A 21,915-nucleotide genomic window follows, 5' to 3' on the forward strand; every position below is an offset into this window, starting at 1 on the left:
TATATTTTAAGTTTTTATTTACAAGTCTATTGTAATAGAAATTTTACATTTTCATATATTTACAAAAAAAATAACGTTTATTTTCACATTTTTTATAATTATTATTTATATATCTAATACAATTGAAAATATATTGCTCTTTAAAAATTATTTACACATTGGTTTTTTTGGTAATAGAAAAACTATACAGGCGATTTCATTATTCTAAAATTAAAGTAGCTTTACAAAAAAAAATTAATCCCTTTAGTTAAAAAAATTTCGTTTGAATATTTTTAGTAGTTTTTGAAGATTATTTTTTAGAGACGCATTCTCAATATAAAAAATAAATCTATAGGTGAATATTTAAACCTGAATATGTAGATATGAGGCAATAAATATTCGAAGAATTTTATTGATATTTTCAGTTGTTTCTAAATCAATATTTTCTCTATTGTCGTCTTCAGTGTGCCAGGTAATTGGAAATTGATATGGTATGATGTGTAGTACTGGTACATCTAAAATAGAAAATATTATTAATTTAAGATAAAAATTTATAAATTTTTATATCATACTTTTTTTCTGAAATGGTATATGATCATCCTCGATATAAGATGGTGTGGAATGTTCTTCAAAATACTTTTGGCGTCCATAAAAATAGTTTTCAAACAATTTCATATCAGCTAAATATTTCTCAGCCGATAATAGTAACTTATACCATTTTTCTCTATTTGTAAAATAGTTACAAAATTTTGAATTTGGATCCCCTATTAAATCCAATAAAACTAGTAGATCCTAAAAATTATTCAGTTTTAATTTTCGAAAAAAAAAAAAAAAAATTATATAAAATATTTTTATATAAAATATTTACTATTTTATCGAGTTCTGAAATATTATTGCCTAAATGTTCTAAACAAGGCGTCTGGCTCCATTTTTTAGCCAGGTGTCTAGCTCCATAAATTGAATCCCTTGGTCCCCAATTTTCAAATGCTTCTTCACCATCAAAGAAAATAAACATTAGACTCACGTCTTGCTGATTTAAAGAAAAAAATAAATAATTGTTAATATTAATAATAATAATAATAATAATAATAATAATAATAATAATAATAATAATAATAATATAATTTTGAAATTTAGTTTACTCACATTTTTCACAGTTTTTAAATATCTGTTCATAACCATTGCTGTATTAATTAATTGTGCACATGGTACAGCACTATCTGTGGCTCCAACAAATTTTATATTTGGCATATATTTTGAATCATAATGACAAGCTATTGTTAAATATCTTGTTGCATGTGGATTAAGTTTTGCTATTATATTGCTAAATTTTAGTCTTCCCATTATTGGTGCATTGTCATAAAATGTATCAATTTCTACTGACCATCCAAGATTTGACATTGAATTAGATATATACTAGAAATAATTTAAAAATTTTTAATTTACTAAAAAAATTTTTTTTAAATTTATATTAAAACTTTTTTAAACAAAAAAAAAATTTTTAATTTTTATTAAAACTTTTTTAAACAAAAAAAAATTTTTTTTTAAAAAGTAAATAAAAATATTCTTACTTCTTTAACAGCTTCATGATTAGGTGTTCCCACAACTCTTTCAATACAAATATTATCTAAAATTTCATCCATATGAGTTAAATTTGATAATTGTGCAAGAATATTTATTTGATTTACATTAAGTTCACCAGGCTGATGTAAATTCTGAAAATATTTATAATTATAAAAATAAAAACCAGATAAAACAGTAAAAAAAAACATTAAATTTTCCTTATTGATCATTGAACAATCTCGTGATATGCTAATAAAAAATTCTGCATATTTTTTTTTTAAATTGAAACTTTCATTAATTTTATTTGATAAAATTTTTTTACAAACTTTAAAGAATAATGGAATTTTAGAGTATTTTTAATTAAAAAAAATTTTATTTCCCTGAATTGTTGAAAAATTGTATTAAAGTAATTAAAAAAAATTAAATTAAAATTCTGCATATTATAATTGAATGGTGAATTTCGAAAAGGGCTCAACTCTAAAAAGGCTAAGAGTCATTTTCACTATCAATTGTTATGCGAAAATGACACTTACGCTTTTTCGAGTTGAGCCCTTTTCGAAATTCACCATTCAATTAGAAAAATATAATTATTTATTAATTTTTTATCCAAAATTTAAATCGTAAATTTATATAAATATAAAATTATAAGTTTAGATTTAAAACTTACTTTTTGTTTCTTGAAATTCACTTTTTCTGCTTGAGTCGTCCAGGTTGTGAAAATTAAAAGTAGTATAAATATCACAAACATATTTTCTCTTTTTAGTTATTAAAATAAAAAAAAATGATAGTAAAATATAATACTGTTATAAATATTCAAAAAATTATTACAAATAAAATTAGTTAAATTAAGAGTATTGTTGAAAATATAACAATTTATTTTTTTTTCCTCTTCTTTTTATATGACTTGTTACAACAAACTGTCAGAACTGAATACAATGGATTATTTCGACACGACATCAACATCCACATAACCTGAAGATAATTTCACTTTTTGTAGGCGGTGTTCAGAAGTTGGATGGGAAAAATATGTCCGTAAACTGGAGGACAAGTTTATAATCGACTCTGTATTAGAGACGATAAAATCTATTTTTTTTTTAAATAATTTTTTAATTTTTGTTTTAATTATTTTATTATTAAATAAACTGATTAAAATAATCCTTTAAAAAAGGAAATAATCACAAAATATGAGATTTAAATTTAATTTGAGGCATTAAAAGAAAAATTGTATTTTATCCAGTACTCCAGTTTACGGCCATATTTGATTTCTCAGGCAGAAAGAGATGGAAGATTGTTGAAACTCCTCTCTCTCTTTCCATAAAAGTTCTTGACGGGCTTAAGGAAAGAGAAAGAGGAGTTTGAACGATCTTTCATCTCTCTTGTCAATTTTTCTATCCTTATCTTATGCAAACGTTACCATGGAAACGATACAAAATTAGCCAATTAGGATTTAATTGAAAAAATTGAATTTCAAGAAATAAAATTAATTTTCATTATTCAGTATAAAGTTTATTTTTCATTAATTTACACTATTAAGTAATAATATTACACTTACATTTTTTTTTTTTTATTAAGATATAATAAAAACTTAATTAATACATTAGAGTATTTCACGCTTTTTTCATTAACTGAAAAAAACTTTGATAAAATTTTTATTCTAATCCTTTTTTTTTTCGATGAAAATATGAGTATTTAACATATTTAAACTTTGATGATAAAGTTATTTGTTAACGTTCGAAGTATGATCAATAAGTTTCAAATATACAATATGTATATTTTAAATATATGTAAATTTAGTCTTTCTTGAATTTTGATCCTGATGCTTTCAAGTCAACAGCACCAAAATTTTATTTTTTTTTTTACTTAATAATAATGTACACGCATTTTTTTTTAATAATGTTGCGCCATTTATGTGGTACACAAAATTAATTGCAATATTTGTATAACAAAATTAATATGCAGAAATAACTACTTAAAAAATTGTCTCTTTTTTCATATATATGTTGATTAGAACTAAACAATGACTTATTATTTTAAAGCATCCATTTGAGTGTTTACTATATATGACTGAATAAATTTATACAAAAAAAAAAACGGACAATTGAATTTTGGAGGGATTCAGTTTTAAATTGGACTATGTGTAGTCCCTTTAATTATTTTTTTTTTCTTCATTGCACTTGAAACACTTTAAAAACTTGATTTTCAATAATTATAAGGCCCATATTGTGAACCATGATAATAAGGTCCTGGATATGCCGCTGGTGCTGGATATCCAGCGTAGGCGTATTGTTGTTTTTGAGGGTAAACTGTAAAGAAAAATATCAATATTTTAGTTGAAACTGAATAAAAATGTGAGTAAAATAAATTTTTAAAAAATTTTTGCCCTGTTAAAAAAGAGTAGAATAGGTAACAAAAAGTATATATGTAGAATTCAGGATATTGATTTTTATTTTTGCCTGGAGCAGAAATACCAAACCTCCTGCTATTGACAAAAAAAATTTGAGGCAAAAAAAAGGACATAAAAGGAAATTTATTTTAATTTAATAAAAAATTTTAAAAAAAGATTAAAATAAAAAAATTTAATACAAAAATGTATATATATTTATAAAACTAGTCAATAAAGTACGATTGATAATATTTTTATAGAAAGTTATATATAGATCAAGTCAATTTTTTATTGAACATTAAAAAGCAATAAGCCGCGAATCATATTTAAAGTCCCCTGCGCAGAGGAATAACCAGTTCCAACGAGGGGACTTTTGATGCGCTCGGCTAGTTTTTCTCAATTTTCGATACAAATAGAGCATATCACAATTAGATAGAAAAAAATTCAATCACAATACAATTATTGATGAGATATCGAGGAAATATCATTCTCTATATATACACAAAAATTTTGTTTTATACAATTTTTCAAAAACTCTTCAAAAATTTTAAATCCAGTTATACCTGTTATTAGTTTTTTTAATATATTAATTTTTTTTTTTTAATTTGTTTAGTATATTATCAATTATACACCAATTTAACAAAACACTTGAAAAATTCTTTCTCTTTTTATTTATTAAAATTAAAAAAAAAAACTTCCAGGAAATTATATTCTTTTGTTAATAATAAAAGATAGAAGGAAATAACGCCATGCAAATTTTATTTTTTGTAAAAATTAGGTTAAATTTTATTCTGAATGCTTTTTTTTTATTCCTTGAATAACTGAAAACAAATGCCTTCTCATTTTGTGCTTATTTTTTACTGGAAACATATGGGTAGGACAAGATGCAAACTAGATTGAAGTGCAAACAAGAAGTAACAGCTTCTGTCTCTGTCACAATCATAGAATCCGAGAGAAAATTATAAGTCTACAAAAAAAAATTGTACTTTCACTTTAAATAGCTTTGCTAAAAAAAAAGGAAATTGTATATTGAAATAGAAATCACTTTTATTAGCAAAAAGTCTATATAAGCGTTTCACCAAAAAAAAATCGAGCAAAAAATTCAGCTATTAAATTATTTTAAAACGACCTTGAAAATTAAAATTTAGATTTTTTCCAAAAATCATTATTTTAGTAAAGCGATTTAATAACCGAAAGTACAATTTTCCTGCCACAGTTTTTCTGAGGATATCAAATTGAGACCATAAAGTGTATCAAATTGTTGATAACACAGAAAATTAAAAGGCATTAAAATAAGCTGCAACGCTTCTTATTTTAATACAATTTTGCTTATTTTAATCCATTTTGGTATTAAAATAAGCAAAATTGGATTAAAATAATAACCGTTGCAGCTTATTTTAATGCCTTTTAATTTTCTGTGAATGCAACTTTTTGATGCTGTTTATGGTCTCAATTTGAGAGCCTCAGAAAACTGTTTGTATAATTTTGTCGCGGACAATAGTTAAACTAAATTTGTTTATTTCTTGTTAATTAACCAATCATTCAGAGTACAATTTAAAAATTTCTATAAAAAGCGCTTTTGAAAAAAATACTTGAGGCACAAAAATTACGTTTATGAGAGTTTTGATTAATACCTTTAAACTATCATAGACATAATCTAAATTTTTTCGATCCCATTTTCAGAGCGCTCTTAATTATTTGATAAATCTTTTTTTTATAATTAAATGAAGAGTTAGTAAAAGCAATAAAATGTTACGTATATTATGTACCAGGCATGAGGTACTGCATGTTCATCGCTTCTTCACGCATTCTCTCGCCCCGCAAGCATATCGCCGCTGCGCTAAACAATATAGCGCTGACCAAAGACCAACCGACGCCGACCCAAGCAACCACGTATGACCAGTCATACGAGATTAGTGAATTGTCCTTCAGGACCTAGAATTGGGTTAACCAAAAAAAAAAAAAAAGCAGGGATTAGTTTTATAAGGGTTGTTCTCATTTTTCATTTTCACCTGGCATAATGTATTGAATATTCTGGGTTTGCTCCCGGATGCGCTCCTTGCGCAAACAAGATGCAGCTATCAGGAATAGGGTCATTGCCGCTAAACATGTTGCTACTCCTAACCAGGCTAGGTAAAAGGACCAATCATACCATTGAACTGCATTATCCTTTAGAACCTATAGGATTTTTTTTTTAAAAAATCTATTATGCACTTGTTTTTCAAATAGAAATTTTTCACTCCAGTTTTTGTTCGAGATAAAATTGTTAAACAAAAGGTATTAATTTATAATACCGACTTTAGGTACTAAATTGTCTTTTGGTTCTATTTTGATACCTATAAAATCGGTACTATCACAGAAAATTAAAAGGCATTAAAATAAGCTGGATTATTTTAATCCATTTTGGTATTAAAATAAGCAAAATTAGATTAAAATAATAAGCGTTGCAGCTTATTTTAATGCCTTTTAATTTTCTGTGATTTTAGTACTTTCTTTTTACAGTATAGGAATTTGAATATTCTAATTTTTTGGAATTGTGTTCTTCTTAATTTTTAACAAAATGTAGGTTGAGAAAAAAAAATTGTGTTTTTACTGCCGTACTAAGGAAGAACTTACATAAATAACAATAAAAATATTTATGTAAGTTCTTCCTTAGCACGTGTATTCAAATACCAACAAAAAAAAAAAAGTGGCATTGTTTCAAGAAAACTTCGTACTTGAAGCGTAAATTTTCTTAATTCGAGAAAATTAACGTACAAGGATTTTTTAATTCAATACTATTTTTTCAGTGTATATGTTATCACAGAAAATTAAAAGCTATTAAAATAAGCTGCAACGCTTATTTTTTTAATCCAATTTTGCTTATTTTAATTCCAAAATGGATTAAAATAAGCAAAATTGGATTAAAATAATAAGCTTATTTTAATGCCTTTTAATTTTCTGTGATTTGATTACTTTAAAATTTTCATATTTAGTACAGTAATATTCAATCCTTTGTTATAGGTTCGTAGGCTATTTTAGATTTCTGTATATGGAAAAAAACTGACATTGATTACTTTATCGTTTTGATGTAATTTCTTGCATAAAATTTTTTTTTTCTAAATCATTCGATGTAAATAAATACTTACATTGCTCCACTGTTGGAAATATTCTTCTCCAATCATTTTCTCTTTTTCGTAGTATTCAACTCCGTGCCAAAGACCCATTCCTGCAGCACTCAGCAAACCTTTAAAAATGGAAAATTTTTGATCTTTTCTACTCTCTAAAACTTGAATCTAAAATTTTTAGAAAAAAAAAACAGAAAATACTAACAAGCACACAACATAAGTATGGCAGTTGCAGTAATATTTCCTGGTGATCTACGCCAACAGCCCACTATTCCTGTCCAAAAGGCTGAGAATATCGCCAGAAAGGCCACAATAAAAACAGCTATCACTGAACGTCCCATGTCTGTAAAATTTGATTGAAATTGCAACTTAAAATTTGATTTTCTATATAAAGAACTTGTTTTAGTTTAGATGAAAAATTTTTATAAAAATAATTATCAATATCTCTTACGAAGTCTGGTCATGGCATCTTCTGTAAAGCTTCTTGTTTCATTTTCTTCATCAGGAATAAAGTAATTGACATTCGTGCAATGCGTCTCCACAGGACTTAAATATGTTTCCACTGCAAAAAAAAGCCTCATTAAAAATTTTAATAGTCTACATTTTTAAAAGTATTTTTATTATTTGCTCTTTTTGCTAAAACTAAAATTTTGTAGTACAAATATGTATGTCTTATAAAATATTCTTTTGACGTGGGAATATGTTGCTTGCATTTACTTTATGACTATATAGCGGTACTTGCAGTCTTCGCATCTTAACGCTGAATCACCTGTTTGAAATTGATTTAACAGATGACAATTTCTATTAATTTCAAGGATAAATATCTTAAGATATTTATCTGTATTTGTCTCATCTGTATTTATAGTGAAAAATTTTTAAAGAATTTTGATTTCAAACTATTTCTATAGGAAATTGCAAAATTGAACGCAAATTCAAAATTATTTTTTCATTTCTTGTAAAGCAATTAAAATTGAATACGCAGCTGATTTTTTTTAACTTTCAAAATTTCAGCAATTATTGACAAAGTAAATTTGCATCAGGCAGACTTTCTATTTTAAAAATATAATTCGAATAAAAATTCGAGGAGCTGTATTCCTCATATATATATATCCCTGTTGCATAGTCGTCCAATGGACCATTCCCTTACAGAATCCAGCCCCTTAATTATATATTCCATAGTTATTTTTTTTCATAAAGAAAACTCAATTGTGTATTTTATTTATTCAAGAATTTGACCTTCTTTTAAATCCAGTTTTATTTTAAACTATCCGCCACTAAAGATCGTTGACTCGGGAATATAACTGTACTCATAATGCTCTTTCTTAGTCTGAACGAGGTAATCGTAACTGTGTTCTTTTATTGACTTAAAGTTTTTCATAAAATTTTCTATACGCATATAGCACATATTATAAATATTACACTAAAAAAAAAAAAAAAAAAAAAAATACTCGATTAAAAAAAGTATATAGATTTTCGTATATTTCTATCAACTATAATCATTTACGGATGTAAGAATTGGTTTTATTGTGAAATTATTATAAATTATCGATGACCATATAGATGTCTCACCGGAAATGCGCAATGAGCTTCAAAACCGATTAGGAACTCTTGGTCAAAGAACGGTACATAATTTATACATATGTGTCATTGCACACACATATATATATGTAATTTTATTATTATATTTATAAATGTTATTAAAAATAATTAACAAAAAAAATTGATTAGAAAACTTTTTTTTTTATAGCAAAATTCTTTTAATTCTAAAAGTGCGAATCAACTTTTGTATTCTTAACACCTGTTTTTTTTACGGTAGAATTGGAGAAAACAAAAAATCAATTTCCACTGATATAGTGGAATTCGACCTCTATTTCATCTGACTCGTCTTTATAATCCTTTCCTTTTTCTCCGCTTGGAAATTTCTTATTATACCTTCCTTTACTCTTTCTATCCTCATCTGAAACCCCCCCCCCCCTCTTCTCTTTCTCTTAGAATCCGAGTAAAAGTACATTTTCTCATAAGAAACTGTATTTTATTCCTTCATAAAATTTCACTTACTTCTTTCATTTTAATTTTATATTTATTTGCCGTTTACCATGAAAATTTATAGCTTTGTGTTTATTTTAAATTTTTAGTCGAAAAAAAAGAACATTGTTAACGAACCTCTATGGAATATTTTAGGATGTTTCTATGAAAGTTGATTATTGGCTTTAAATTCGACTCTCTTTTGAATCATTTCACTAATTTGTAGGAATTTAGCAATTTCAGTAAGATTTCCATAATTAAGTCATATTTAACTGAAAATTAGTAGATTTTATTGAAAATTAGTAAATTTATTTAAAAATTAGTAAAAAATTTTACCAATTAAAACATTTTAAATCTGTTTTACCTATAAATGATAGTGCAGATTTATGTTTATACATAATTCGACTGATTTCCAGTAAAATACGACTGAAAATTTTTATTCAGTTACTAAATTCAAAACTTGATTAAAAATTAAAGATATTATATAAGGTCCAATGATACACTGAAAAAAAAATTTATTTGATTCAAATACTCGATTACTTGAGTATTATCAAATAAATATTTATTTGAATTAAATAAATTGTTTTTGAACCAATAATTTCTGTACTTGAAACAAATACCATTTAATTGACTCAAATAATAATTATTTGATACAAATAAATATTTATTTGATAATAGTCAAGTAATCGAGTATTTGAATCAAATAAATTTTTTTTTCAGTGTAATTTTTACATATATGGAGAAAATATCACTACTTCGACATGTTGTCGAATAATATAAATAAAAAAAATTCCAAATTAATTTATTTTTAATTTATTTAAAAAAAATAAACAATGAGGGATTTTCGATTTTGTGACGTCTTTATAATTTTTTTTTCGGTGTCGCGGCAGGGAATGTCAGAAAAAAGAGACGTGTCGTGCGTGACTCTCAGTCACCTGATGCTAAAGGAACTGTTCCCCCCTCTTATTAGTTATAGTGCCATTAGCGGAAACTGTTTTCAACATATTAAATTCTTCGTATGACCCTGGAACGTTATTCTTGAATCATTTTTCGTTTATGAATGCAATTTCTTTCAGAAAAACAAAATTTGTTTCGAAACAACCAAATTTTGGTTGAATCAACTACAAATTTATTTAGTTCAAATAAATTCGAAATTTTTATTAAAATCAGATTGGCAGAAAAATTGTATTTTTCAGTCTGAATTTAAATTTTATTCCTGTCCTTAATGAAAATATTTCAAGACAATTGCAATTATAAAATATTAAATAATTTTTAGAATTGAAAATTTCAAAAATTATAATTTTAGTAGCATTTTTGGAAATTTGATATTTTTCCAATAATTTTCCTTAAAATTCCCTTGATCCGCGGCAACCCTGTTAAATATACCAAACGTTTATTTGGATTAAATAAATATTTACTTAAATCAAATAAATTTTGTTTGTTTGGAACCAAACGTTTGTTTGATTTAAGTAAATATTTACTTAAATAACAAATTTTTGTTTGTTTGGAACCAAAATTTTTGTTTGGATTAAATAAATATTTACTTAAATCAAATAAATTTTGTTTGTTTGGAACCAAACGTTTGTTTGATTTAAGTAAATATTTACTTAAATAACAAATTTTTGTTTGTTTGGAACCAAAATTTTTGTTTGGATTAAATAAATATTTACTTAAATCAAATAAATTTTGTTTGTTTGGAACCAAACGTTTGTTTGATTTAAGTAAATATTTACTTAAATAACAAATTTTGTTTGTTTGGAACCAAAATTTTTGTTTGGATTAAATTAATATTTATTTGAATCAAATAAATTTTATTTGTTTGGAACCAAACGTTTTCTTTGGATTAAATAAATATTTACTTGAATCAAACAAATTTTATTTGAAATAATCAAAAAATTGAATTAATACAAAGAAAATATATTGGTTCAAATAAAATTGTTTTCATATAAGAAAAATGATTCAAAAAGAGCATGATGACACAGAAAATTAAAAGGCATTAAAATAAGCTGCAACGCTTCTTATTTTAATCCAATTTTGCTTATTTTAATCCATTGTGGTATTAAAATAAACAAAATTGAATTAAAATAATAAGCGTTGCAGCTTATTTTAATGCCTTTTAATTTTCTGTGGATTTATTTAATCATATTTTTTTTGTAATAAATTTATTAAAAAATTTTTTTAAATTTTTTTGAAGTTCAACTTACCCGTGGGTGGTCGATCTTTGGGAAAGCATATCCTGAAGAGACCCTGAGTTCTCGTATAGTAATAATACTTATTCATAGGTCCAATCACATTACTTTGCTCTGGATGTTTGTGAACATATTGCTGCAAACAGAATTTAACAATGAACAAAAGATATATAGATAAATTTTTACCTATATATAGGCATAACATTTATCACTATTAGTATAAACATATATATATTTTATTCAAAATATATTCTAAATGGTTATAGGATATTTAATAGTTATTCATTCTTTGGTATGCTGCTTCCAACATTGTATTAGGTTTTTTTTTCACATCATCATCATAGTTAATGTATGTATACGTTGTATTGTATTTTAAAAAGAGAGTTTCAGGAACATGCATGAGAGTCATTTGGCACTGCTTTCACAATTGTCGTTTCGCCACATTATATATTGTGATCGCAGTACTATCACTCGACAGTAGGCAATTTCTTTGACATAGAAAGGAAAACAAACCCTTTCGCATATATATCTATTCTTGATTAAGATTTTTATATCTTAATATACAACCATTTAAGGCTTTTGCTTTCTTCGTTTTTTTTTTCTTTCAACTCATTGTTGTCAACCTTCTCTTGTTATTCCTTTCTCAAATGTGCTGCAATTTTCTCACTCTGTGACCATGTCACGTCCCACAGAAATTAAAAAAAAAAAAAAAGAAAATAAAAAGAAAAAAACAATGTGAGAAAAAAATTTATTTTTCCATTCAAAACATAATTGGTGTTAAATATGTGAATGGCATAATATATTTTGAAACGTTAATTTAAAAAAAAAATTGTTAAATAATATGTTGAATAAAAAAGCAAATGTTAAATAATACGAATTATTATTAATAATATTAATAATATGAATTAATATTAATAATGTTTAATTTAAAATATAATTATCAAAATCAGTTTTAAAGGTAGGAAATACAGAATTTGGTTTTTCCTTGGGTCTATTAAAAATAGATTAGTGATCATAATTCTATGGAGAGATAGACTAAAACTAGGTGAATAATATCTTAACGACCTTGTAGGAGCCGAAAAGTTAATACGTTCTAAAACAGTAGGACACTGCACCATATAATGAAAGTAGAAGTTTTAGAACATTTCTCGACTTTTCATTATTTATTTCAAAAATATTTTTTCGATTTTTTTTTTCATTTTATTATTTAGTAGAAATTTTGCCAGGGCCCACATCGGGGGGCGGATCAGGCCGCCCTATTAGGGAATGAAACGCCGCGCGCCTGATGTGGCCCTGATTATAGGAAATACACATTTTCTGTTCGTCCTTATTTGGCCCTGATCAGCGTTTCATTTCCCTACTAGGGCCCTGATAGGGCAATTTCTAATATATAATTATGTTTGAATCTTGTGATTGAATTAAAAAGAATCAATGTATAGACCTATAGCAGTCAACGTGCTAGAAAATGGGTGCGGCGCAGATTGGTATGTCAAGGAACGATGGAATGCCGATCGTATGTACCAGAAAGAAGATTTAATGAAAATTTTATTGTGTCTCTTAAAAACATTAATTTGTTAAATAGCATTGCTTTTTTTATTAGAGAATAATATATTTTTTTGGTATCGTCTTTTCAAAATCGTTAAAAAAATATGTGAAAAAAAATCCGTATTTGGAAAATACAATTATTAATAGCTATTTTTTTAGTTATTTTCCTATTTTTAGTGTTTATTTTATCTTTATTTTCTTTTTGTATTGTTTATTTTCTTATTTGCTAATGAAAACATTAACACATAGGTGGCAATAAAATTTTGACCTATCTGTATTGTCTAACAAATATGATCTCTAAGAAATAATACAACGTAAAAATGGCCCCGTGAAATTTAATGAGTGCTGCTGTACAGCCGAAAAGTATATAGATCATAAAACAAGGAGTTGTGTTTAGAAAAGGAGAGAAAGATTAACTTATCTCATTCTTATATCTTAATATGCCCCCTCATCGCAGGTGGCAAACAGTGGCGCGTCAAATGCGGTATTTCCAATTTGTAGAAAAGTTAACTGATTTTTAATTATTATATTTTATTCTGCTTGGAAAAAATTTAAATAACCCATATTAGTATTACTACTCTTGTTGGCAATAATTTTGGAAAACATTACGTTATCTTGCATTTTGAGGGAAATCAAATAAATACTTTCCAAGCTATTCTGTTTGTCAATGAATTATAAAGGTTATAGCTAAATTTTTGTTCTTTGTTCATTTCGTTTGAGCTAGGAGTCTACTTTTCTTCTTAAGGGAATGTTGTAGCTTTTATATAAAAAGTATAAGCTTTGACATACCCTTAATCTGTTTTTGTTGATAAAGCAACATCCGTATGGCTGAAAAAACCCAACGGTATGGCAGTAAATGCAATATGGTAGAAATTACCAAAGCAGTTATCAGGAAAAATTTATTTCAACTGACATTTCGTTAAATGTTAAGACAAATTTATAGAATAATTTTTAGCCTATTGTACTTTCTTATACTATTATTAGAATATAGAAACGGATTCTCTAATCCAGAGAAAGATAAAAATCTTTAGTTAACTAAACTTAAAATAGCGATATTTCTATTGTAAAATTACCTGAATTTGGGCCCGTTTGACCTCCGTATATAGCCAGTTATCCGTAGAGAAGGCAATTGCCAGAAGAGCTGTAGCAATAATACCAGTTATGGTAGCCAAAGAGAGCGTTACAGCAGAGCAAGGCATCTTTTAATAATTTTCAACTTGGCACAAAATCAAAACAACAATTAACTATATATTAACAAAAAAGAATTTTTTTTAGCACGATTTTTCGTTTTTTCGTTTTTTTTTTTTTAAATATAACTACACCACACACATACACTCACATTCACGTTAAACTTTCACCGCACTTTTTTTGATTTCATTTGTAATAAATTATTATAAACTTTATTTTAAAGATAATAAAATTAATTAGTTTTTTCTTTATCGTCAATTGATGGACAATAATTAATTAAATATAATAATCGATGAAGACACAAGTTACAAAACACGGAGCACATTACACCAATATTCCCTCAGTAACAACACTACTAACGGCTCAACTCCTGTGCCTTGGAGAAAAGCAGAACCTGACCAAAGAGTCGAAAGAACCGGTGAAGTTAGAGATCAGGTGGGGATGGAAAGACAGCCTCAGGCACGTTATATTACCTGTGTGTTTCACCTGAAAAGGTGCTCAACTTGAACACAAAATATGCTTCAAAGCTCGAGTTTTCTATATACATTCATATTATTGAACATCGCTCGTGATAATATGTACAATATTCTTGTTTTATATTTTTGTTTACAAAAAATAATCATAACTTTTTTTGCGTAAACTTTTTATACTTGAAAATATATTGCACACAAAAAGATAATAATTATTTCAAAAAAAAGTAGAATAACAAAATATTTTTAAAAAAATGGTTAATTTTTTTTTTTATTGGAAATAAGAGAGAAAGTTGAACAAGAGAAATTATTGACAACAGTAATTTTGTCGTTAAATGCGGGTTCATTAGATTATAATAATAGTGGAAGAAGACTGCATTTTGTATAGGGAAAAATTATACACTTAGGAAAATATATAATATAATACATTTTATATAAAAAAATGTTATGTAAATAATGGAAACATTATTAAAGGATAGAAAATTAATTTTTCTTCACGAATCGTAATTTGCTTTTAAATATATCAGATTCTTAATTTTAGAAGATATTTCAAAAAGTGTATTATATTTTTAAAATACAACTTTTTGTTGGTAAGGCAGGTTTCGGAAGAAAAAAAGAAATCTACAAATAACATTCAACTCTTTCATTCAGGAATTTTAGAACAGGTGTGTTCATTCACTTGAGTAATTTTCTAATTTTAAAATTATGTTGAAAAATGGTAAAAATTGAAAAACTTTTGTTTTTAATTCTAAATATATAATATAATAAGGTATTGCTTTCTAAAAGTAAGTTTTCGTAATATATTTTAACTTACGATTATAAATAAAATTTGATCTAAATTTTATAATTTTATAATAGTAAAAATAAGAAAATAATGAAAGAAAAACTACTACTGTACTAGACTTTTAGGTTCCTCTGAATGAGAACAGTTGTACCTGCTCCTCTTCTCTCCTCTCTTCTCATCTCCTCTATAGACATACCATTTCAAATATTATGCCATTCATTCAAATTGAGAATAACATTTTTATTTGTTTAGTTGGTTTCAAATTATTTACAGAAATTCTAAATATTTCAACGTTTATAAAAAATTTATTAGAAAAAATATTTTCCAGTTAATATATATTTTTAAAAAAATGTTTTAAGTTTACAAAAATGATGATTCCATTTCATAAAAATTTTCTCTCTTGAAATATAGAAAAATTAACAAAGTTGCAAATTACAAATAAAATATTTAAAAATTAAAAATAACATACTATTTCTTCTGAGAATTCTTCAGCAATTTTTGCTGATGATTCCATATTAATTCCTCTAATTTCATTTGTTCAGCGTCTCCCAATTCATCTAAATTTCGTGTACAATCAATTTTAGCTAATTCAATTTTTGCTTCTCCTAAAATTAAAGCCTCCCACCAACGTTCTACAGTTTTTTCAAGATGAATCTATATAATTAGTAAATTATATCAAATTAATAATTAAAAAATTTATTAAAAAAAACGAAATAATTGAATTTATTTACGCACTATAATATGTTGTCCAGAAACAAAGCTCCAATATGATTCGTCTTTACGAATTTTAAAATAAAATTGTCCACTTAAAAGTGTAATCCATTCAATTTCATTATAATCAAATTTACCATTTTTAATGTCAATTTTAATAATTTCAGACGCTACACTAATTCTAAGTTGATTAATTGATTTCACATATTGTGGAATTTTGACAATAACATTTAAATCACTTATTGTTTGTGACCATGTATAATTTTCACGTACAGCACCATTATAACTGTCTGATGTTTGTTCTGTAAATTGTTTATTAAAATTTTTACACTCATCAATTTTTTCAACACACTGAGAAATAGTATTCTCAATTTTAGAAAATATCACTGGTTCCTTAAAATCAAAATAAGTTTTTGATTTGATTTTCCATTTTTCATTATATTCATTCAATAAATTTTCAAAATCAATTTCATTTTTTACATTTGACTTGACGTAAAAATCAGTGCTAGAAAAAAAAAAAAATTTATAAAATATTTTCTTTATAAAAACAAAAATTTTTCTAAATAAATATCCATACCATCTGAATAAAAAACCAAAAAATGCATTTAAAAAATTTGAAATATTTTTTTCTTCACTTAAAATTTTTAGAAATTCCTGATCGTGTTGTCCTTCCATTTAATAAAAGAATAAAAAAGGACAACATTAATCACAATCATAATATAACCTGCAATATTGATAGTGGGTACATATATTATACATACATATGGTACTTGTGTATGTACAGAGGTCACTAGTATAAAAAAATTATCGCCATCTTCTGGAATTAATAGGAATTATTCCAATTAAATTTTTGTCACATGGTGTTATAGTTGACATCAATAAATTTTCTTTCTGACTTTTCTTAAATATTATTCCTGATTTTGTTTAATTGAAAATTGATTCAATAATGAAAAAGGATTCGTGAAAATTGATAAAAAGGTGTTATGATAAAAATAATTTTTTCGAGTAAAAATAATGTAAATTTTATAAAGCTGTAAAAAAACCAGGCCTATAATGGATAATAAAGAACGAGAAGTGGATTTATATCGCGATACACCCTTACGGTATCTGGGTAATTAATTAATTTTTTAAAATTATTTTGTTCTACATATTTTTTAGGTTAACACAGAAAATTAAAAGGCATTAAAATAAGCTGCAACGCTTCCAATTTTGCTTATTTTAATACCAAAATGAATTAAAATAAGCAAAGTTGGATTAAAATAATAAGCGTTGCAACTTATTTTAATGCCTTTTAATTTTCTGTAAATAAATAAATGAAGGAACTGGAAATCTATTTTACTTTCTAAGTTAAATTTTTTTGCTTACTGTTATAATTAGAAAAAAATTATAATAAATACCTCTTTTTGTTTTAGGTTACACCAATGAAGTGGGTGAAGCATTTAGAAATACAGTACCAAAAAAGGTTGTATGGTTTTCTTATCTAGTAGCTTCTGGATATGTAATAGCCGATACATTTCATAAAGCATCAAAAGTTTACAAGGTATTTTTCTCCTTTATTTAGAAAAAAAAAAAAAAAAATTAGTTACAATTTTAACATCTATTTCTAGATGGACACTACTTTAGATAAAAATAAAAATTTACTTCTATCGGCAACGGATACTTTATTATGGCAGGGATTGGCGTCAATAATTATTCCCGGATTTACAATAAATAGAATATGTGCAGGAGTTCGTTTTCTTCAGATGAGAAATATATTAAATTTAAAGGGTCCTTGGATATCAACTGCAATTGGTCTTGCCTCAATTCCATTAATTATTCGACCAATAGATTTGTCAGTTGAAAATATGATGGACTCCACTTATCGCAAGTGGACAGGTTATTATCCTCATTATGGTGAATCAATTCAAAGAGAAAAGGACTAAAATGTAAATATATATATATATATATAAATAGGTGTGATATATTAAATTAAATAGTATAGTACAAATTAGAATTTAATGAAATTTATAAACAATTACGAGTTAAAGATTGCAATTGTTTATTATAGTTAAAATAGAACCTTACCTATGTATATAGAACCATATAAAAAAAATAGAGATTCTATATGAAAAAGGTTGTTTTGTTAAGAATATTAAAAAAAAAAATTATTACACATGGAAATGTTTTTATTAGATAATTTTTTAAAAAAATAGAACCGCTTAGGACATCTAGTAGATTTTTTTTCATACACGAAGAATTTAGCAATATCTGGTAAAGGTACCTACTTTTTTTTAAAAAACGTAGGTAAAGTAGCTGTCTCTAAAATATAGGAACGTTGCGCTAACGGAATTAGAAAGTTGCATCGAGTCGGTATTGTCGAGAGAATAAGAATCGTGATTTCTATATTGACAGCGGTTAGTAAAGTTGAGAATGAAATTTTCTATAAATGGTCAATATAGTTAAGAAGTTTCCATAAAAATAAGAATAGTTTTCGTAAAATATATACGATATATGCAAAAGTTTAATTAAAAATTTTTTTTTCAAACAATTCAAATTTTTTTTTTATAATTATTATTTTTTTGCAAATTATTAACAACATTGTAAAGCTCTTATTTTTTGCACAAAATTTTAGCTCAGTTCATTAAGTATTTTACGAGAAATTAATATTTTGCTACGGATGTGGTTAATAATACCCCTTATTATGGGGTAAAAGAGCCCTGGGCTTTATTATCCGACAGGCAAACATTTTGGATTAGATATAGAAAAGAAAATCTGATTTTATAGCTTTCGCCCAATGACGGATGAACATCTTAGATATTTTCCTAAAACAAAACAAGTCGAGACAATTTTAAGACTCCTGAGTGTCTTATGTCTTAAAATATAGGACAACACATAAAATTAAAAGGCATTAAAATAAGCTGCAACGCTTCTTATTTTAATCCATTTTGGTATTAAAATAAGCAAAATTGGATTAAAATAATAAGTGTTGCAACTTATTTTAATGCCTTTTAATTTTTTGTGCAATTAATTTTTTACTGATTCAGAATTAGAGAGTACAAAATATTTGAGTCATGAACCATATAGAAGCGCGTGAAAAGTTTAGCTGTTGTACTTTTCTTTTGATTCTAAAAAAATAATGCACTTTTTTAACAAAAGTTTTCAAAGTCGCAAAAGTGATTTAGTTTTGGAATTCTTTGAGCAAAAACGACAACAGTGATTACGTGACAACCGTACCGAAGTTGTTCTAGTTTTTCCTGAACGATTTTAGCGCCTCTATAACTTATTAGTTCCTATTACACCCCCTATGCTCTATATAAACCATTACGTCGGCCTCCCCTATATAATTCTTTTCTGACTGTATCTCGTTTGTTTGCAATATCATTGTAAAAGTGGGGTAGTAGCATTTACATGCGCATTATAAAGGTAATTGATGTATATTTTTGTGAAATTATACGGACTCAATAGGGAATTTACTATATATGTCATTGATGTGAGAAATTCCAGCCTAAATTTAAATGAGTAAAAAAAAAAAATTTTATTTTATTCTTTTTTATTTTTTACAACATTTCCGCACAAAAAAAGAATAATTTCATTACGGGTGTCTTATTTTAAGACACAAAACACTTAATTCACTGCAAAAACGATAATATCTTATTTTAAGACACTTTTATCCTGATTTTTAAGACATTTTATTACATTGTCTTAGATTTCGACCAATGATATATGGAATGTCTTAAATATTTTCTTAACCAATGGATCAAGTCGAGATACACACTAAAAAAGAAATCTTGATTTCAGCCTATTTTTGAGGCTGAATTTAAGGTGTAAACGGAGTCAGACCAATTAAAAAAGGACAGACTTATGCAAAATATATGGGCTTAATTTAAGATGTAAACGGTTTAAGACTTTGTTTTTACTGTGTAATTTTAAGACGTTTCCTATAAGTGCGTTTTATGTCTTAAAATAAGAGACCCGTTTTTGCAGTACAAAACATATTAAACAGAACATTAGTTAACATATTAACAGAAAACATATTAAAATTGTCTGAACTTATGTTTCATCAGTTGGTTAGGAAAATATATCAAATTCGTTCGCCGTCATTGGCCGAAATCTATGACACCGATAAAATATGTCTTAAAAATCGGGAAAAAGTGTCTTAAATTAATACAACCTTTTTGGCAGTGTGTAAAGTAATAAAATTATAATTTTTGTTGAATAAATAAATGAAATGCACCTGATGACGGCTCACAATGGCCAAAACGTTAGCGGCAATATTATTCCATCAAAAAAAAATTTTTTATTATTAAATAATTATTTGTATTAAATAAATATTTATTTGCATTAAATAAAATTATTATTTGAGTCAATTAAATGTTATATATATTTTTTTTTCAAATACATAAATTATTATATACATTGGTTCAAATACAATAATTTATTTAATACAAATAAAAATTATTTGCGGTTCTAGTATAAACATATTTATTTAATAATATATAGTCAAGTAACCGCGACTGTATTTGAATCAAATAATTTTTTCTACATAAACAATCGGATATTCCGTATTTATTAATTATAAATTGATGTAAATAATTTGGTATTTAATATCAAGATTTATTAATCTTTAAAAAAATATGCGTCAATACTATATATATTCCTAAAAAAGCATTAATTGCAGAATTTGTTATAGATCGAGTTTTTACCAAAAGATAACTTTCCTCTTCCGATTAAATTACATATATATATACTATATAACCCGCAATTATAAACTATAAGGTATTAAAACGCGTAACAGATTAAATTTATATACCATAAAATATTAAAATAATCTACCTATATTTTTTTAAATTAAATTCGTCTTTGAATTAAATTCGTTTTTGAATTAAATTCATGTTTTTGAATTTAGTATAAATAAAAAGTCTACACAGAAAATTAAAAGGCATTAAAATAAGCTGCAACGCTTCTTATTTTAATCCAATTTTACTTATTTTAATCCATTTTGGTATTCAAATAAGTAAAATTGGATTAAAATAAGAAGCGTTGCAGCTTATTTTAATGCCTTTTAATTTTCTGTGTATTTTTTGAAAGTTTACGCAATTTTAATCGATTATTATTTTAATTTTCAACGATGGATTAAAAAGCGTTATGCATTTTATTTTAATCCATTTTTGTATTAAAATATCATATTTCTATGGATATCGCAACCATTATTAAAAATGGAAAAACGAATAAAGTATATAACTTTTTACTATATCTTAAAAGTAAAACGCGGAACTGACCTCATAGTTTCTGCGCATTTGTCAATTTTTACTCTAAAAATAGTAATATTTACTATAGCGGAATAATTTTTACTATTTCTGGAGTAAAAATTGCTATAGAAACTGCTGTTCGCGAAAAGAAAAAAATTAGCTGCTGCTAACTGATTTTTTCTGAAGCAACTAATATTTATAAGCAATTAATATTTGCTAAAACAACTAAATTTTGCTAAGTTTGCGGATTTTTTGCAGCCGCACAACAAACTACTATATACTGGTGTAAAGAACTATAACATTACACTTATTTTTTATAGTTTTATTATTCATTTTTTTAGTTTTTGGATCGCAGCTTCTTGCATATAGGCTTATTATATCAGATTGCAGTTCCGATACACCTGGCCAATAACCACGCAAGTAAATTGCAAAAAGAAGATAACATCATATTTACCAAATTCGGTCAAATAACATATTGACCTTTTGAAATACACAGCGGATTTGCCCTACAGGAGCGAAGTACAAAAGATTCGCGGTGTTTGCGAATTGACGCCATAACTCTCAACATGCGCATGTGCAAATCAAAATTATACCTTCATATACGTATATTACAAACCCAGAAATCATTTAAAATATACTCAATTCCCGAAAATTTTTAGAAGATGAAAAATTCTTCTTCTATATTTTCTTTCATTAGAGGAACTTGCGGGTGACAAGTAGCTATATGGTAAAAAGCATACATG

At 25.7% G+C, this 21,915-nt stretch overlaps 4 protein-coding genes across 5 annotated transcripts in view; 1 reads left to right on the forward strand and 3 right to left on the reverse strand.

The window, feature by feature from the left end:
- On the reverse strand, positions 1 to 2,497 carry LOC127289617 (glutaminyl-peptide cyclotransferase-like). The gene is made up of 6 exons (XM_051317674.1): positions 2,210 to 2,497; positions 1,551 to 1,694; positions 1,126 to 1,395; positions 848 to 1,009; positions 552 to 771; positions 1 to 494 (listed from the first exon to the last, which is right to left on the reverse strand). Exons 1-6 carry the CDS (start codon positions 2,288 to 2,290, stop codon positions 343 to 345), a joined length of 1,029 nt encoding a protein of 342 aa, XP_051173631.1. The 5' UTR covers positions 2,291 to 2,497; the 3' UTR covers positions 1 to 342.
- A 757-nt stretch (positions 2,498 to 3,254) lies between these two features.
- LOC127288837 (uncharacterized) lies at positions 3,255 to 14,376 on the reverse strand. 2 transcript variants are annotated; one of them, XM_051316525.1, is made up of 7 exons: positions 13,865 to 14,376; positions 11,262 to 11,382; positions 7,484 to 7,594; positions 7,238 to 7,375; positions 7,054 to 7,151; positions 5,938 to 6,103; positions 3,255 to 3,845 (listed from the first exon to the last, which is right to left on the reverse strand). In XM_051316525.1, exons 1-7 carry the CDS (start codon positions 13,988 to 13,990, stop codon positions 3,742 to 3,744), a joined length of 864 nt encoding a protein of 287 aa, XP_051172482.1. In that variant the 5' UTR covers positions 13,991 to 14,376; the 3' UTR covers positions 3,255 to 3,741. The 2 variants fall into 2 exon arrangements, with proteins under 2 accessions (XP_051172482.1, XP_051172474.1); XM_051316517.1 differs by lacking the exon at positions 5,938 to 6,103 and adding an exon at positions 5,695 to 5,860 and having other exon boundaries at positions 13,865 to 14,375.
- A 1,076-nt stretch (positions 14,377 to 15,452) lies between these two features.
- LOC127288019 (nudC domain-containing protein 3-like) overlaps positions 15,453 to 21,915 on the reverse strand; it is a gene marked incomplete at its 5' end in the record, with an annotated part of 67,188 nt that continues 60,725 nt past the window's right edge. Inside the window, 2 exons of the mRNA XM_051315212.1 lie at positions 15,453 to 15,887; positions 15,969 to 16,449. Coding sequence (XP_051171169.1) covers positions 15,702 to 15,887; positions 15,969 to 16,449 — 667 coding nt within the window. The remainder of the gene's footprint in view (positions 15,888 to 15,968; positions 16,450 to 21,915) is intronic.
- Positions 16,779 to 17,970, forward strand: LOC127290961 (mitochondrial fission process protein 1). The gene is made up of 3 exons (XM_051319829.1): positions 16,779 to 17,055; positions 17,357 to 17,484; positions 17,552 to 17,970. Exons 1-3 carry the CDS (start codon positions 16,998 to 17,000, stop codon positions 17,864 to 17,866), a joined length of 501 nt encoding a protein of 166 aa, XP_051175786.1. The 5' UTR covers positions 16,779 to 16,997; the 3' UTR covers positions 17,867 to 17,970.

The sequence above is a fragment of the Leptopilina boulardi genome, unplaced genomic scaffold (assembly GCF_019393585.1).
Source record: "Leptopilina boulardi isolate dan_hultmark-lab unplaced genomic scaffold, ZJU_Lbou_2.1 LbouV2_123, whole genome shotgun sequence".
Classification (NCBI taxonomy): Eukaryota; Metazoa; Arthropoda; class Insecta; order Hymenoptera; family Figitidae; genus Leptopilina; species Leptopilina boulardi.